The 17,492-nt window shown below is 40.7% G+C and overlaps 2 protein-coding genes and 1 long non-coding RNA gene across 4 annotated transcripts; 1 reads left to right on the top strand and 2 right to left on the bottom strand.

The window, feature by feature from the left end:
- Positions 1–634: 634 nt before the first annotated feature.
- Positions 635–5,070, bottom strand: LOC108430332 (isotocin-neurophysin IT 1-like). The gene is made up of 4 exons (XM_017702761.2): positions 4,945–5,070; positions 4,695–4,816; positions 2,978–3,182; positions 635–990 (listed from the first exon to the last, which is right to left on the bottom strand). Exons 2-4 carry the CDS (start codon positions 4,812–4,814, stop codon positions 854–856), a joined length of 462 nt encoding a protein of 153 aa, XP_017558250.1. The 5' UTR covers positions 4,815–4,816; positions 4,945–5,070; the 3' UTR covers positions 635–853.
- A 2,504-nt stretch (positions 5,071–7,574) lies between these two features.
- On the top strand, positions 7,575–14,101 carry znf366 (zinc finger protein 366). Of its 2 annotated transcripts, none has more exons than XM_017702763.2 (5): positions 7,575–7,674; positions 9,432–10,630; positions 10,891–11,082; positions 12,159–12,333; positions 13,270–14,101. In XM_017702763.2, the coding sequence occupies exons 2-5, from the start codon at positions 9,572–9,574 to the stop codon at positions 13,716–13,718; spliced, it is 1,875 nt and encodes a 624-aa protein (XP_017558252.1). In that variant the 5' UTR covers positions 7,575–7,674; positions 9,432–9,571; the 3' UTR covers positions 13,719–14,101. The 2 variants fall into 2 exon arrangements, with proteins under 2 accessions (XP_017558252.1, XP_017558253.1); XM_017702764.2 differs by lacking the exon at positions 7,575–7,674 and adding an exon at positions 7,723–7,831.
- LOC108430335 lies at positions 8,815–9,790 on the bottom strand. The gene is made up of 2 exons (XR_001858076.2): positions 9,677–9,790; positions 8,815–9,460 (listed from the first exon to the last, which is right to left on the bottom strand). It is a non-coding gene; the product is annotated as an uncharacterized LOC108430335 (long non-coding RNA).
- Positions 14,102–17,492: the final 3,391 nt, after the last annotated feature.

Raw genomic sequence — 17,492 nt, 5'->3', positions numbered from 1 at the left:
CTGGACTATTATCTGCTGTTCCATAGCCTTATCAGAAACAAGACATAGATGGACAGGTTTAGCTTCAGCTATTGGCTGATTGGCTAGTAGAGCAAAAAAAACCTGCTGAGAGAGTCCCTTGCTGTCTTCAGACGCAAAGTAAAGACTAGTCTCGTCGATAAGCATTTAAAAGAGCTCTAATTTTGCAAAAGTCTGCAATCACTGTGTATTGTGTGTGTATCTCGATATCAACACTGACTCCTGTTTCAGGCAGTGTCTTAGCTCAGGGCTATATTTGGACACTAGTGTAAGGATAGACAAGAAAGCACTTCTGTAAGCCACTCTGGATAAGAGTGTTTGCTAAAAGCTGTAAATGTAAATGAGAAATGTTTCTGAAATGCCTCTAAAAACGAATCCATGTCACTGCCTACCTTTAGGATTAATTGCACGACTCAACACAAGAAGAACAAGAGATAACATTCGATAGTGTTCAGCAGATTAAGCATGAAAGGGCCGACTTCATCAATTAGATTGTGGTTCTGACGTGTACAACCTGCTTATTGTTTTACAACCACGAGATCAAAATGACATCATATCAACGCGAGTAGAAACAAGGATAAAACCAGATACTGTGGACACAAAAATGACAATATGACTCCTTCGCTACATTTATTGTCGACACATATTCCGAGAGCAAGCTAGCAGTCAGTGCCTTAAGGTTTAGGATACATTTTATGTATAAATGTTTGTACATAAAATACATCCCAGCTACATTTGATACAAAGTCATTTCAAAGGGGGAGTGCATTATATTGTCTACCAGTGCTCCAGTAATACAAAGACCACACCAATCAGATCCAGTGTTCCTCATAGGCTCACTGGTGGTTTCTGCTGGCTGGGTGCTGTCTGGCCAGGTGCAGGAGCTTCATCAGCACTTCTCCTCCAAGACCCTCATTACTCTCTGAATCAGCTTCATCTTCAGTCATACACAACTGATCAGCGCTACAACCCTCTGTGGAACAATATTAGAAGAGACACAATAATTTTCACCATGTTTTGATTTTTGTACACGTAAACGTCTTTAAAGAGGTATTTCGGTGAAAACTAAATGCCTTTTTTTACACCTTATGTACGTCTTATGTAAAGGGTACCTACATAGGGGCTTCATAACACATACATACGTAAGCACTGACTAACATATTTTTAAAGCAATGTATGAGCATTTATGAACAGGTCATGTGAGTAACCAGGATATTTCATGAAGTAAATGGCATATGTGACCTTAAACTAAAGTGATGGGCATATGGCGCAGTTAAAACACTGTTATGCAGCATCATAACCAAGTAATGGAACTTAATAGCCAGAGGCCTGGTTCGAAGTCTGTTAATGATTTTTTATGAGTTAAAGTGCAAAAGTATTGAATTGCTGCAGACATGAACAGCTAACTCTGTTCTTCATGTCTGCGACCACACAAGCCTCCTTAACAGAACGTGTTCATCACAATATCTTAAAACAATAATTCTTATTAGAACTCCTCTAACTCCAAGTTAGAAACTCTAGTACATTTATAAACAAGAAATGTACTTTTGTGCTCAATTAAGAATGCGAAAGGATTTTGCTGGAGTAATATTACACTAAAGGTATTTCTAATTTCTCTTGAGGGCAGGTGTTTTATATGGGAATGTCTATATTTATGCAAGAAAATAAATATGAAAATGATCACTTAAAATATGACTGATATACCGCAAGTTGTTCTTAACTAGGCCTCTAAATTAAAAGTTCCATTGCTGGGGAGTGGTGCTTCATAACTTTGTTATAAACATAACAAGTCTGTGGCACTTTAGTTTAAAGCCTCTTATATGCCTACAATGTCATTTACTTCTTAAAAGATAATGTCAGCTGTGATAATGGCACAAGCTGTTCATAAATGCTCAAGCACTGATTTATATAAACGTTGTGTTTATTCGTGTGTTTTGAAGTCCCTGTTTAAGCAGCATTCTGATAAAGTGTTATCTAATTTCCCCCCTTTCTCCAAATATAATCAGACAAGACATGGTTTAGAAAAGTGGTTGGTTAGTGTAGTGGTTAACACCTCTGCCTTCTACGCTGTAGACTGGGGTTCAATCCCCGACCAGGGCAAGCACCCTACACTTTACCAATAAGGGTCCTTGGGCAAGACTCCTAACACCACCTTGGCCTACATGTGTAAAATGATCAAATTGTAAGTCGCTCTGGATAAGAGCGTCAGCCAAATGCCGTAAATGTAAATGTAGAAAAGAGCTTCCACAGGTTTGCGCTGAAGACTAATGATGCCAACAACTGCAGGCCTACATCCTCGCAACACTGCTTCAAATCTCACTGAGTTGTTGCCAAGTTATGTGTTACGTATGTGTAACTTGGCAACATGTGTATGTGTAATTCTGCAACTTCCCCCTGGGATCAATAAAGGAATCTGAATCTGAATGAATGTGGTTATGTGTACTGTGACGCAACTGCTATGTTTACCTACACTCTTAAGAAAGACGATGGCTCAAGGGTTCTTTGCATTATGAAATTCTTCTGTTAAAAGCTTGACATCGTATCAATAGAACCTTTTTAGGAGCTATATAGAACCATTTTCAAAAACGTTCTACCTAGAACTATATACAACTCATTCTCCATCAATCTGAAGAACAATTTCACCATCCATAGAACCATTTGAGCATGCAATTGGTTCTCTGAGTGTTCAAGGTCATGCATAAAACTACGGTCTTCACTAAAGAGCCCTTGAAGAACCATCTTTTTTTAAGAGTGTAGGTAAACATAGCAGGTGTGTCACAGCACATTCAGAAACTCCAGCCTATAAAACAGTGCTTCAAGTGATCACTGGACAACTCACACATTTTGTACAAGCATATCAATGTGCTTGACGAATCAGAGCACAGTTTCTAAGAAGTTGTAAAATGAAATTGTCCTTATCTCAGTGACTAACACGGCTAAGTGTACAAACTCACACTGACCTGTGTTGCAGCAGATTCCCGGTGCAGCGCAGCGGCCTCCCTCAGATCCACACACTCTTCCTCCGCTCTCACACGGGCTGGGTAGGTAGTTCTCCTCCATGCAGCCCGCTGCCTCTGGAGAGCCCACATAGCAGCCCAGTCCAGCAGCGCAGCAAATACTGGGGCCAAAGCAGCGGCCCCTGTCTCCAGGACCACACGCCATGCACTGCAGGAGAAAGAAGATGTTACACCAAAGGATCACACTGAATAAAGAAAGGCACTTAATTTATTCGCAGGAGTAACACACATAACATTACAGGCACTTGGCAGACGCTCTTATCCAGAGCGACTTACAATTTGATCATTTTACACAGGAAGACCAAGGTGGTGTTAGGAGTCTTGCCCAAGGACTTATTATAACATCAACACAATTGTTGAACAATTTAAATCATCTCTTTTTTAGTGTAGATGTATTTTAAAAACAAGACAAAGAAACAGATTCACAGATGATAAACGGGGTCAAATGGTCATGTAAATGGATGCTAGAAGGGAACTATGCTAATAAACGTATGTATAAATATAAGAATTAGGATATGTTGTTTTATGTGTTGTTGCTGAGGTCTAAGATACTAGTTTAGTCAGTAGTTCCAAGCAGTTCAGCTGCAAAAGCGTGTGACATTTCAAGTAACATTTTTAAACAGCAATTTTAATCATGTTCTTCCCTCATTTAGGAAGGACGGCGAGAAATGAAGACATGCACTGCAATACACAACAGGAAAAATATTTAATTCACTTTTAATACTCAGTGATTGTAGAAGCCAATAGTTACAGAAAATGTTATTATATTTTATAAAAAATAAACAGCTTCTTTGGAACAAAGGCATGGATGTCCAACATTTGGTTCTCTAAAGAATCTTTTCTTTTTAACAAGGAATTCCACCAATTTTTCACATTTACTGCCTAATTAAACAGTTACGATATGAAGAAAGTCATTTAAAGTAGCTTGATGTGAAATGCTTTGCTCTAGAGATACTTACCATGTCACAGTTGTTCACTGTGGAACCAGATGTCCACAGTCTACAAAGCCTCTAAAAGCTCCCTCACAGAAAGTTACTGTATGAAATGGATATAAATGCACTGCATGGTGTCTGATTAATTGTTTTATAATAGTTTGGACATAAATGTTTGGCTTAAAATATTTTTAATACATTAAAGGTGAAGTGGTACATACATGGTGTAAGACAAAGTAGTTTCCAAAGAAAAGGTACTTGATCAGATTTACTATTGCTTTACCACTACTTTACATATGTAATGCTATTTTATCATCATTACATATAAAAACTCAGAAGGCATGTTTACTAGTCAGACAGTAAGATAAATGGCTATATTTGTGTTGAGTACACTGTGATCCCTGGTTCCTATCACCTCCACTGTAAAGCAAGACAAGTCAGTAAGTTTATCTATAATGAACCATTTCACACCAAACCTCTGAAACACTGATCTGATCTCAGTGATCAAATTATGTAAACATTTTGAGAAAAAAAGGAACCTTCAGGTTCTTCTTCAGGTAAAGGTTCCATACCAGTTAATGTTGTTTCTCTTTTTTTTCTGATAACTCTACATCCAAACCAAGAACCATCTAGGAACCTGTATTTTAAGACTGAAAGCTCTTCAGATCTTCATGTGTTGTTCTGATGGTACCACACTCACACATTTAAGGTGAGATATGTTATCATACCTTGCGGGATGGTGTGTCCATTAGCGATCTCTTGCCACCTATTGGGCAGTTGGAGATATAGCAGGCAGAGGCGATAGAAAGAAGGCACAGCAGAGAGACGTACAGTGTGTTCCCAGACATAGCTGCAGGAATAAGAGGAAAGATGTTATATCAAATGGCAACAATATGTTATCGTCCTACACTTAAACTGAAGAATGAAAACATAATGCATCAAATTTGATGACACCGCCAGGCAGACTGAGTTACTTACTGCTTGATGAGGTTCTGATGCTGGCAGTTGAGCAAAGGGAGAAAACGCGAAGATGTTTTAGGAGTTGAGAGCCAAAGATGGCCTTTTTATACTCACCTGATGAGCGAAGCGAGTGCCACGGCTTCACCTCTACCGCTTAAGTCTAATGACTCAACCTTAATCAGTCCAGTTAATGATAGCATCTGATTAGGTCAATGATTCTGTAGCCACTCGGCCTAAGGTCTTGGAAAGGGTCACTACAGACCTGCGTGCGTGATCGTGCATCTGTCACCAGAGTGGAACAGAGAGAAGATGAGAGAAGAACAGTTAGTCAAACGAAAAACAGCTTTCGTGCATTTACACACTTCCTTTGCCCTTTTTGCGTTATGCACCAAAATGAACTGCTGGCTATTTTCATCTCTGTGCATGAGGCTTGAGGAGGCAGATGGTCATCAAAGATCAACACAGTCACTGTGATCATCGTTTTCATTTATGTTCAGGGCTGTTTTAAGGAATATTTGGGGGCCCAAAACATCTTAAATCATATATCATATGATATCATATGACATCATACTTTGGGGGCAACCACATTTGGCAAGCAAGAATGAAGAAGAATGAACTTCATCCATGTTGATCAGGAAAAATGTAATACAAACTATTGTAAATACAATAACACAATGTTTAGTGGAAACAGAATCAAACAACTACACTGAAATGTGAAAATGGCAAACACAAATACAACAACATTACAATCTAAGATTGAGTGGCAGTTTTAGTGTTTATGATCTTTTGGAAACAAAGTTATAATGGGCTTATAAAACATTTGACAATAAGAAGAACGACAAAAGATACAAACAATATTAAATACATATGAATGCCTGAAAATTTCAGCACCTCTTGAAGTTCAGGGCCCAAAGCAACTGCTCATGGTAAGAAACAGCCCTATTTGCAGTTGAAATGTGGGTGCACTTGCAAATTGTTATTAACGTTTTCACCTATTAAGTTAACATGTCTTATATATGCACATGAACTAACTTAAAACGTGTATATTTTTACCTATTAAACCCCGTCACAAGCAACACGAACACACGTGTACATGCTTTTTCCATTTCTCCAGTGTCAAATTGAAATGACCCGCAGTTGGGTCAGCAGGTTAACTGTTGTAATAAGCCTTATAACATGAAGTGATGATCATCTTGGTAATTGGTCTTCAGCCAACAATGACATTTGCTCAATTAACGTCTTCCGGCTTAATAACATACCAAGTTAAAAGGGGGTATTTTTGTACTTTAGGCTGACTTAAGATCACATTTTCCCAGATATGAGCTCACATGTATAGAGGGAAATTGCTCTCTACCAACACTGTATTACAGAATAGAAGCTTGCAGTTTACCTTTAGTACTTTGTTTCTTTCACATGGCCTCCAGCATCAGGTTTTGCTTACCCTCCATGTGTTGAATCTACTGATCTATTCATCACACATTGATGTTGTACTGAAAAAGATATCTAAACAAGTGAACTCATCTTAAATGTAGTCAATATACAGTCATATGAAAAAGTTTGAAGACCCTCAGTCAGATGACATATTTTGTTATTTTTTGAGTGAAAATACATTAAAACACCCTCTACAGAGAATATATTCATATATGACATTTTCTGCACATTTGAATGCAATTTATTTTTTTTCTGAGTTTAATATAACTAGACAAAACATATAACAAACACAATATAAAATATACAATATTAAAAAACATTTTTTTGTCAATATGTTAAATTCAGAAGTGTAAAAAGTGTTTTATGAAAGTTTTATGAACATTATAAGATTATTTCATCATATTTCTAGACATTGTTTACTCACTTTGTCATTTTATCTAGTGAAATTCTATTTTATTCTTTTGGCAGATACTTTTGCCTGTTAAGCTGTAAAGTGTCAGGCAATAGAATAAAACAATTTTACTAGATGAAGCAACTTAAAACAAGTAAAAATGTCCAGGCGTTAGTCTTATGATATTCTAACAACACTCAAAAAATGTCTTATTGAAATTTGAAATATTGACTAGATTTAAGATGTTGTCATTTCCAGAGATCTTTTTTTTGCTAATTCGCCCTGCGATGGATTGGCAACCTGTCCAGGGTGTATCCTGCCTTCCGCCTGATGACCGCTGGAATAGGCTCCAGCTCCCCCCTGTGACCCTGAGGGAGAAGCGGCTTAGAAAATGTGTGTATTTTTTGCAGCCTACAGCAAAAAGTCACATATTACATGCTAATATTGCACTAAAGACAAAGAGAAACTTTCACCAAGGTGTATTCGGTGAAACTCTGAAAGTTTCCCCACTTCCATCCAAACAGGCAAAGCTGAAAGAGGAATTGGGCATGAACACGGTCTACGAGTGGTTCTTCCTTTTAGAGGCCAATGCCTGCTCTAAAGCTTGTCCCCATGAAACTCCACTACTAAATCTATACATCTTTACATTCAGCCTTTCACAATGAATACATTTAGCTTTTTTTTCTTATCCACACAACTGCACAAGTTTGAAGAGGAATGGAGATGTCTATCTAGTGTTTCCTTATTTTTCGGCAGGAAGGCACAGGCTTGTTGACTTCCTCTCCCCTCCCTTCCTTCCTTCTCTCCGAAGGTACTCATCTGAAAAATGGGAACAAAGTGATTGTTCCTGTTCTCTTTCTTAAGTCACTTCAAATGCTGTCTGCTGGGCTGGAGGCTCATTGTCCAGAGTGCAGGGCAAGCGTCAGGTAAGTGCCCGGGGGCCGCTAGCTCCATGCTAACACACACTCACATGCTGGGCAGGGGCAGGGTAGTCTCTAATCAAGGGCACTGAGCGAGGAGGAGCCTCTCTTTATTATCTGAATACATCAGGGACAGGGAGCCGGGCAGACTGTGGCCACTGAAGTGAGTAGTGTTTTTACAGGTGCCGGTTAGGGCTGACCGAGGTGGTCGCGTCTTCAACAATCACTGTCTTGCAACTGTCTTATCTCACTGATTGTTTCTGTCTTGCTAAGATGTTGCAGGGTGAGCATTTCTGCAAGGTCTAGAACTCTCATTGCTAAGTTTGACAGTGTTTGTTGGTTATGCAGTCTGTACGCATGATAAGAATTTATGCTCTCATGGAACATGTGCAAACGTTTTACAGATGCCAGTGTAGCCATTTATTTATGGGCAGTAAGTATTTTTTTGTTCAACAAACACTAACATTAGAATAAATGCTAAATAAAATTCTGATTTTATGTGTCTTGGCTCATCAGTTCCAAAGCTCTCCTCTCGCACATCTAGCATTTACAGTTACCACCCAACAGCTGCTTCAGAATATGAATCCTTCTATAAATGAAATCAAGTGCTGCTGATGAAATATTACAAGTCCATGAAAAAGTTAGAGGGCAGTAAGAAGTAAGGAATCAAACTTTGTTCTGATTAGACTATCAACGTCTTACTGTATTTACATTTATTTGTATGTATTCTAATGTTATATGGTGTTTTTTACCGGCATAAACACCTACTGCCCAGATAAACAGATCTAAATCGTCTTCTTGCCTGCCTAAGACTTCTTTGCAAACTATATTTTTTATGATTTACTAAATTTGACAAAGTTTGTCTTTGTACTTTCATTTTAGTATAACATCTAATATTTTGTGCTCTTTTTGTCAGGCACTCAATGTTATGCATTAAAATTGGGTGCAATTCATGTGACGTTAAAACGACAAATATATTTAGCATTTTCACAATGTCATTAAAAAAACCTAATGCTCCATTACCACTCTAACAATTTCTGTTATCATTTTCATAATAAGCACAAACTTATGCAACGAATGGAATCTGTGGCTGGAATATTCTTCATATGCTTCAAATTTTCTGCTGAGCTGAGCCCATTTTTAAAAAAAAAAACTATCTTTAGTATTAATGTCATTCAACCAAGTAGAAAAGAGCTGTTCAAGGTGATACTTCCTTTATTATCTGATGAGGTTTGGGGGAAATTCTCACCTTAACAGTAGCAATACTGACAGACACATGAAAAACCCAAACAATTAACATGTGGTGAAAGAAGAACTGCTTAAGTTCCTGTGTTTCTTTTTTTGTTCAGTCTTCCTCATTCACTTTCCCGCTGTTTAGCAAGGTCAGCTGCAGGCAAACAATGACATACTGCTGGTCACTGGCACCTATCAAACAGTTTCGCATTTCACCTGAAAAAAAGATGATAAAGTATTGTCATGTAGGACAAGAGAGAAAAGAGAAGTGCTCGCAGTACCGAAGTGAAAGACAAGTCCGGTAAAGCTACATGAAGAAGCGAAAAATGAGAGGGAGAGAGGTTTGTCTATGTGAGTGCACTTCCCGTTTAAGCATGGATGATGAGTACTGATCCTTTCTTTCTTCTGTCTGGAGAACTTGAGAAAGTAATGTGGTATTCTGCTCTATTGTCGTAGACTGAACTCCAGGCATATTAGCAGGAAAGTGTCTGTGTCTTCCTGAAATAAGTCGTTGTTGTTTGTATCCCCAGGCAAGTGATGGACAAATCCACAATTAATGCTGAAAGAAAGAACCCACAAGACAAAAATTTGAGGACTTGTTCTGACCCATAACCACAACCTTTCCTCCCTGAGAGGTTTTTAAATCAGCAATCCCAAACACGCTTTCAAAATGGACCCCAACGACTACAAACCCAAGAGGACAGATGATTCCAGAACTGTTGACCTCTCCCATCTTCCCTATCCAATTGTTCAACCCATCCCATCCCGCCCTCACCTGCACAAGTACATCCCAGAGATGATCGATCTAAACAGGCTTCAGTTCCATCGCGTCCTGGGCAGATATGATACTGTGCACGTCAAGCAGGAGACGATCAAGCCCATGCCAGTATGGCCACCCTCCCCACTTTTACTGCACCCTCCGCCTCCTCCCCCTCCATACTTCCCACCTCTCCATCCGAGCTTGGTACCTTTCCCTTTCGCCATGCCCGGCCCAGTCATGCATCTTTCTCCCAATCACTTCTACCAGAGTGAGGCACTGAGATATCGCAGAAGGAGCCAAGAGGGCTCCAAAGCTTCTTCTGCTGAGAAGTTGGGCCTGAACGTCCACGTGGACGACAGCTACTATGTGGATGTGGGGGGTGACCAGAAGCGCTGGAAGTGCCGGATGTGCGAGAAGTCCTATACCTCCAAGTATAATCTGGTGACACACATCCTGGGCCACAGTGGCATCAAGCCGCATGGCTGTGGCCTCTGTGGCAAGCTCTTCAAGCAGCTGAGCCACCTGCACACACACATGCTGACTCACCAGGGAGCCCGGCCCCACAAATGCCAGGTGTGCCACAAGGCCTTCACCCAGACCAGCCACCTAAAGCGGCACATGATGCAGCACAGCGACGTCAAGCCCTACAGCTGTGGCATCTGTGGCCGGGGCTTTGCCTATCCCAGCGAGCTGCGGGCCCATGAGCTCAAGCACGAGAGGGGCCAGGAGAACGTTTGCGTGGAGTGCGGTTTGGACTTCCCTACGCTGGCCCAGCTGAAACGGCATCTAACAGCACACCGGGGCCCAGTCCAGTATGACTGTAGTGAGTGTGGGAAGACCTTCCAGTACCCCAGCCAGCTGCAGAACCACATGATGAAGCATAAGGACATCCGGCCATACATCTGCAGTGAATGTGGCATGGAGTTTGTCCAGTCGCACCATCTCAAGCAGCACACCCTCACCCACAAGGTAAGGTGGAAGATAAGGCTGAGTACAATTTTCATTTAGTGGTAGTTGCAGAGTACGGCAAACATATGTGATACCATTGGTCCCGGAGTATCCCCAGCTTGCACTTGTTAACAGGTTCCTAGCTTTAGCATCTGATGCAACAAATCAACTGAAAGTGATACCATGGGAAAGACACTAAATTGGGCAGGAATGCCTCTGGACCAGGGTTCAAAACAACTGTATTAAGCCGTGTACTGACTAGACATCTTCATGCCTTTCAGGGAGTGAAGGAGCACAAGTGTCGCATCTGTGGACGTGAGTTCACCCTTCTGGCCAACATGAAACGCCACGTTCTGATCCACACCAACATCCGAGCCTACCAGTGCCACCTGTGCTACAAAAGCTTTGTGCAGAAGCAGACGCTCAAGGCTCACATGATCGTCCACTCTGACATCAAGCCATACAAATGCAAGGTGCACTGCCAACGTGATTTACATTACAATAACCCAGCCTAAATCTAAGTGGGGAATTATTATGCAAAGCTGATTCTTGTTACTTGGGGAATGAGGAGAATTTGAAAAGGCTCAGGTCAGATAAATGTTCTTTCCAAACCAGGCTGGATCAGGACAGGTTTCAGATGAGTAGTCAGCACTATGAACAGTGTAATTTAATACCACCACGTAAGTGTTGAGAATCGGATCAACTTCAGTTTTGATCTGATTCTTATCATCTCGAGTCTTAATTCAATCATTTGAAAACAAATGGACATGCACATGTACTGTACTTTGTACGTGTACTGTATTTACAGAGCTGCACGATTCTAGAGAGATATGTCCTAAAACACACAAAGACGTTTTTTGGGGTGCCTGTTGTTTTGAAATTGCTTGTGACCTTGGGCTGAGATGGGCGGCTTGAAGCGATGACCAGATAGCTGCGTTTTTTGGCAGCCGCGCGTCTCTTCGTCCATAGGAAGGATATTGCCGCGCAAACTGCCCCTGTAACAATGGCTCTCTCGTCCCCCGAGAAAAGGCCTGCAAATAGATTTCATCTCGCTTTCTCTTGTGCTTGGGAGCACTTCCTGTTTTCTCACGGTCCTTTTGGACAGTTTACAGTCCCTCTCTCCTCCTGAAGGAAAGGCCCACCCTAATAAAAAAAAAAGAATGCAGAGGAAGGACAGCGCAGGAGTGCCCTTCCCAGCCAGCCTCTGGCTCTGTCTGCTGGCCTCTTCCTCTTGTTTCTCGGCTCACTCATTCATGATTACTCTCACCTCTGAGCGCGTTCAGCAGCAGCTAAATTTATGGCAGTGTTTTCTCTGCATTTCCTTGAAAGTGATTTAAGTGTGGAATGCGAGCAAAGGGGACAGCAGTGCTAAATTTGAGGTTCCTTCATAGCTCTCGCCTAAAAAAACCTATACAGCCTTAAACCTACAAACATACACAGAAGAAGCAGAATTGAATGTTTTTGCTATTATGTTTTATGTAGCGTACATGTCACCCTTGTCTATTAGTGTTGATTTGATGTAGCCTGAATTGTTCTGTTCTCTTTTCAGCTGTGTGGAAAGGAGTTCAACAGAATGCATAATCTGATGGGCCACATGCACTTGCACTCTGACAGCAAACCATTCAAGTGCCTGTACTGCCCGAGCAAGTTCACTCTGAAAGGGAATCTGACCCGACACATGAAGGTCAAACACGGCATCATGGATCGAGGCCTAGACGCCCGAGGTATGAAGCATCACCAGCCAACACTGAGTTTAAAGTGATAGTTTGACAAACAGTCAAATTATATGCATTAGCTTACATGGTTTCTGACACTGTATTATACTGTCACCATGCTGTGATCTATAAAAAGGGCTGATGTATGTAGCATAGCTCAGAACACTATCTTGTCCATTTCTGTAAATATCAGTATGTTTGGGGGCTAATGTAGCTGGCAAATGGAAATGGAAGCTAGCAATCAATTCAGCATGGTACAAACTGCAATCATCGTTTAATCATCAAACGCTTTTCTCAATTGAGTTGCTCAGTAATCTCACAAAGGCTTGCTTATGTGGTTTGAGACAAGTGACTTGATGATGTAAACAAGCCATTTGTACGATGCTAAATTGATAGCTATAAGGTACCATTACTTGCCTACATTAGCCTTGTAGCTATAGTGCAAAACTGCTCTATTCCATTTCAATGTTTATTCAACCAATAAAATAAAAAATAATAAAACTTTAAACGTGAATAAAACAATAAATAAAGAACAATAAAACAGAAATGTAAGGTCAGCTTTGGATTATACTGCACGGTATTCCAAGTTGCAAGTGCATAGTGAATAAAACTGGATATGCCAAGCTCATTAAAAATAACTAGGATTTTTTTGCTAAGCACCACTATTTAAATTTAGCATGTGAGTAATAAACGGTGGCAGTGAGGGTCACCCAAATAAACAAAAATCCAATGTCTATCACGTCACACAGATGAAGAGGGCCGTCCAACCAGCATAATGCACACAGTGATGAGTGTTACAGTTGCCTCTCATAATGTTCAAATGCTAAACTTAAAGGGGAAAATTGCCTAAATTAGATTTTTAGCTGAACAACCTTCTTAAAACCTTTAAGAATAATCAAATGAAGCCCTTGCTGATGTGTTTCCTCTGTTCTCTTATGGCTAAAGTATTCAGGCGGCGGGGGCGCTTGTGCCTGTCAGCACCCTTGCGACTCCTGTCCCGCTTCAGCCAGGACGAGCCCTTCGACCTGTCCCAGAAGACCCGGCCTCAGCTGCGCCTCTCTCAGTCTGACGGTGAGAGCGTGAGGGGGGGCAGCTCCAGCCGGGAGGAGGACGAGGATAGTCTGTACAGGATGAGCCAGTACAGCCCTGACCGTTACCAGCCTGAGCTGGGGGGAGCCCTGGAGGCCAGAGAGGCAGACGACGAAGATGAGGAGGAGGAGGAGGACATGACGGTCCATGTCGATGAAGAGGATAACAGTAACGAGAAGCAGTTCTATGTGCGCAAGGAGGAGTTCCAGTGCATACGTTACAGCCACAGTCAGCAAGGCTCACTTTCAGATGGAGAGCTTTACACTGCCAGATCGTACCGGCACAGAGAATTAAGCTGTGAATGATTCTGCTCAACTTCTTGTAAACCGTCTCATGGGGAAAAAATATAAATATATAAATAAATGCAAAAATTCTGTGAAATAGATTTTGGTTTTCAGCGGTATTGTAGCATAAACAAATGTGCTAATAAAACTGTATATTTTTTAAAAGAAATTAATATAAATTTCTTCAATTGTTTACTCAATACATAATCTCTAACAATGTGCATGCATGACTCAGCCTACTGTACATTTTGAGAGGAGGTGATTTAGTTTTGATAGAGAATGTGATTACAGATCAATGTTTTTATTTCTTGTACTGACAGCGTGATAACAGTTTAATATTTGTCTTTTTCTTGGTTTTTTTTCAATGCTTGAGAAATAACATGTAAATAAATGGCATAACAGTTTGTCTTGTGATTTTATTTTTCTGTGAAATCCTGATCTGTATTTATAAAATAATAAATGTGTTTTTAATACATTACGAATGTTTGTGTGGCTATTTTGTTCACTTTTGTGACCTATCCCATTTGTGCAAATGCATGATACAACAAAAAGGCCTTCCCGCCTGCCTTATAAACCATCGACGTATCAAACTTCTAATGTATTTTTATACTGCTAAATTAAGGACAGTTTTACTCTGAACGAATGTGTTTGTGAATTTATCTTACAGGAAACAGAACAGTGTTGACCAAAATTCAGACACAACTTCCATTTCACAATCAAGCTGAGGTGCACAATTTAGTAAGCCTCAATAGAAGTGACAAATATACAGTATTTCACAAAAATGAGTGCACCCCTCACATTTCTCCAAATATTTGATTCTATCTTTTCATGGGACGACACTACAGAACAGAAACTCGGATATAACTTTAAGTAGTCAGTGTGCAGCTTGTATAGCAGTGCAGATTTGCTGTCCTATGAAAAGAACTCAACACACAGCCATTCATATCTAAATACCTGGCAACACAAGTGAATACACCTTACAATAAACATGTCCAAATTGTGCTCAATTGTGCCCAATTGTGTCGTCCCTGCCCCCCACACCTCGGTGTCATGTGACTTGTTAGAGTTATAAGGTTCCAGGTGTGAATGGGGAGGAGGGCTGTTAAATTTGGTGTTTTGGGTACAATTCACTCATACTGGCCACTGGATACTCAACATGGCACCTCATAGCAAAGCCCGCAAACAGTTTACTGAAGACAAGCAGTCCAAGAACATGGATTACTGGAACCATGTCCTGTGGTCTGACGTGACAAAGATAAACTTATTTGGCTCAGATGGTGTCCAGCATGTGTGGCGGCGCCCTGGTAAGGAGTACCAAGACAACTGTCTCTTGCCTACAGTCAAGCAAGGTGGTGGTAGCATCATGGTCTAGGGCAGCATGAGTGCTGCCAGCACTGGGAAGCTGCAGTTTATTGAGGGAAACATAAGTTCCAACATGTACTGTGACGTTCTGAAGCAGAGCACGATCCTCTCCCTTCGGAAGCTGCGCTGCATGGCAGTTTTCCAACACGATAACGACCCCAAACACACCTCCAAGATGACAACTGCCTTGCTGAAGGTAAAGGTGATGGACTGGCTAAATATGTCTCAGACCTAAACCCAACCGAGCACCTGTGGGGCATCCTCAAGCGGAAGGAGGAGGAGCACAAGGTGTCCAGCAGCAACCTGTGCAGCTCTGGTGAATTCCATGCCCAGGAGGGTTAAAGCAGTGCTAGATAATAATGGTGGTCACACAAAATATTGACACTTTGAGCACTTTTGATATGTTTTGACATGAGCAATTTGGACATGTTCACTGTGAGGTGGACTCACTTGCCAGCTATTTAGACATTAATGGCTGTGTGTTGAGTTCTTCTCAGAGGACAGTAAATCTGCTCTGCTATACAAGCTGCACACTGACTACTTTAAGTTATATCCATGTTTCATTGTTTCATTTCTATAGTGTTATTAATTAAAGTTATAATAAAATATTTGAAGAAATGTGAGGGGTGTATGCACTTTTGTGACATACTGTATGCTATTCAAGTTCAATTTGATTTGGGCTATTTTGAGCACATTCATCTAGAATATTAAAAAAAGATGAAAGGATTCTTTCTCAGTCTGAATCTTTATGCATCCGGCTAGTACTCTTCTTTGAAAAGGACTGAATTTCCCGGCAAAGGAAAGGAAGTAGAGGAGAATACTGCATACAACCTGATCAAACGAGCCTTGTCTGGACTCTGTGGGGGTTCCAGGCCAAATGCCCCCACCTTCATTTTTATACTATGATGTATTTGTCATTGTTTATGACTACTGATGCTTTTTTTGGCAAAAAGAAAAAAACCTCAGTGTTTCTTGACAATATATGTTAGCAATCACAGCTTAAGTCACCATTCATTTCATTGGGCTAAATAAAAATCTATGGTGATTTAATATGAAATGACAAATTATTTTTAAAAATCTCACTTTTTTATATTAATGAGAATGAGAATGTGTCTTTCTCAGCTACAAAGCTGAGAAAAGCTACAGTATTTGATCTCACCATTTATTGGCTCCACGTTCACTAACAGTTACTGATTGATACATCTTAAAGGTATATTTCAGAGTATTTTAATCTAATCTCCACATACACTATACAGCCAAAAGTATGTGGACACATGGCTTTTGCACCTATGAGAGCTTGCTGAACATCCCACTCCAAAACCATGAGCATTATTATGTAGTTGGCCCCCCTTGTTGCAGTTTTACCGGCCTCCACTTTTCAGGTGAGGCTTTTCACAAGGTATTGCTGTGTGTCTGGGGAATTTGTGCCCATTCAGTCAAAAATGTGTGAGTTCAGGCACTTAAACGTGGACAAGACAGCTTGGCTTGCAGTACATCCTAAAAGTATTCAGTAGGGTAGAAGTCAGGCCACTATAGTTCCATAACACCAAACTCATAAAAACATGTCTTAATGGACCTCGCTTTGTGTACAGAGATACAGTCATGCTGGAACAGGAAAGGGCCTTCCTCAAACGGTCACAACAAAGTTAGACATATAATTGTCTGAAATGTCTTTGTACACTGTAGCATTAACATAAGCCTTCACTTGAAGGCCCAAACCCTGAAAAATAGGCCCCGACCATTATCCCTCCTCTACCAAACTTTACTGTTGACATTATGCATTAAAATAGGTAGTGTTCTCTTACCATTCACAAAACCTAGATTTGTCTATCACACTGCCAGATAGTGAAGCATGATTCATCACTCCAGAGAACACATTTTCACTGCTCCAGAGGCTAGCGGCTTTACACCCCTGCAACCAATGCTTGACATTGCATGCAACTGCTTGCCCATAGAAACCCATTTCATGAAGCTCCCGAAACCAAGCTCTTGTGCCGATGTTGCTTGCAGGGGCAGTTTGGAACTCAATTTGGTAGTAAGTGACGCGACAGAGGATTGAACAGAGGTGATTTTTTTTACGTGTTATTTACTTTAGCACTTGCCGTGCCTGCTCTGTGAGTTTGCATGGTTTACCTCTATGTGGCTAAGCTGTTGTTGCTCTGAGAAGCTTTCATTTCACAATAGTACTTACAGTTGACCGGGGCAGATCTAGCAGGGCAGGATTTTAATGAACTGACATGTGGCAAAGGCAGTATCCTCGAAAAATGTTTTAAACTGTTTAAATTGTTTAAATTGACTTAAAAATGTTTTTTAAAAGATCTTCAGTATGAAGCATTCTACTGCCAATGTTTGTCTATGGAGAGTGCATGGCTATGTGCACAATTTTATACACCTGTCAGTTACAACAGAAGTCAATGGGCAGGTGCTTCAGCA

The sequence above is a fragment of the Pygocentrus nattereri genome, chromosome 28 (assembly GCF_015220715.1).
Source record: "Pygocentrus nattereri isolate fPygNat1 chromosome 28, fPygNat1.pri, whole genome shotgun sequence".
Classification (NCBI taxonomy): Eukaryota; Metazoa; Chordata; class Actinopteri; order Characiformes; family Serrasalmidae; genus Pygocentrus; species Pygocentrus nattereri.
The sequence above is the reverse complement of the archived record's forward strand: the minus strand, read 5'-3'. Positions and strand labels throughout refer to the sequence as shown.

What these genes read in the sequence shown, in the direction of transcription:
- LOC108430332 (XM_017702761.2), bottom strand. Translation starts at nt 4,814, where the DNA reads ATGTCTGGGAACACACTGTACGTCTCTCTGCTGTGCCTTCTTTCTATC. An exon ending in TGGACACACCATCCCGCAAG is followed by an intron (nt 3,183 to 4,694) that starts GTATGATAACAT and finishes TTTCTCCTGCAG; the next exon opens with TGCATGGCGTGTGGTCCTGG. An exon ending in GGGAATCTGCTGCAACACAG is followed by an intron (nt 991 to 2,977) that starts GTCAGTGTGAGT and finishes ATTGTTCCACAG; the next exon opens with AGGGTTGTAGCGCTGATCAG.
- znf366 (XM_017702763.2), top strand. Translation starts at nt 9,572, where the DNA reads ATGGACCCCAACGACTACAAACCCAAGAGGACAGATGATTCCAGAACT. An exon ending in TCAAGCCATACAAATGCAAG is followed by an intron (nt 11,083 to 12,158) that starts GTGCACTGCCAA and finishes TTCTCTTTTCAG; the next exon opens with CTGTGTGGAAAGGAGTTCAA. An exon ending in TCGAGGCCTAGACGCCCGAG is followed by an intron (nt 12,334 to 13,269) that starts GTATGAAGCATC and finishes TTATGGCTAAAG; the next exon opens with TATTCAGGCGGCGGGGGCGC.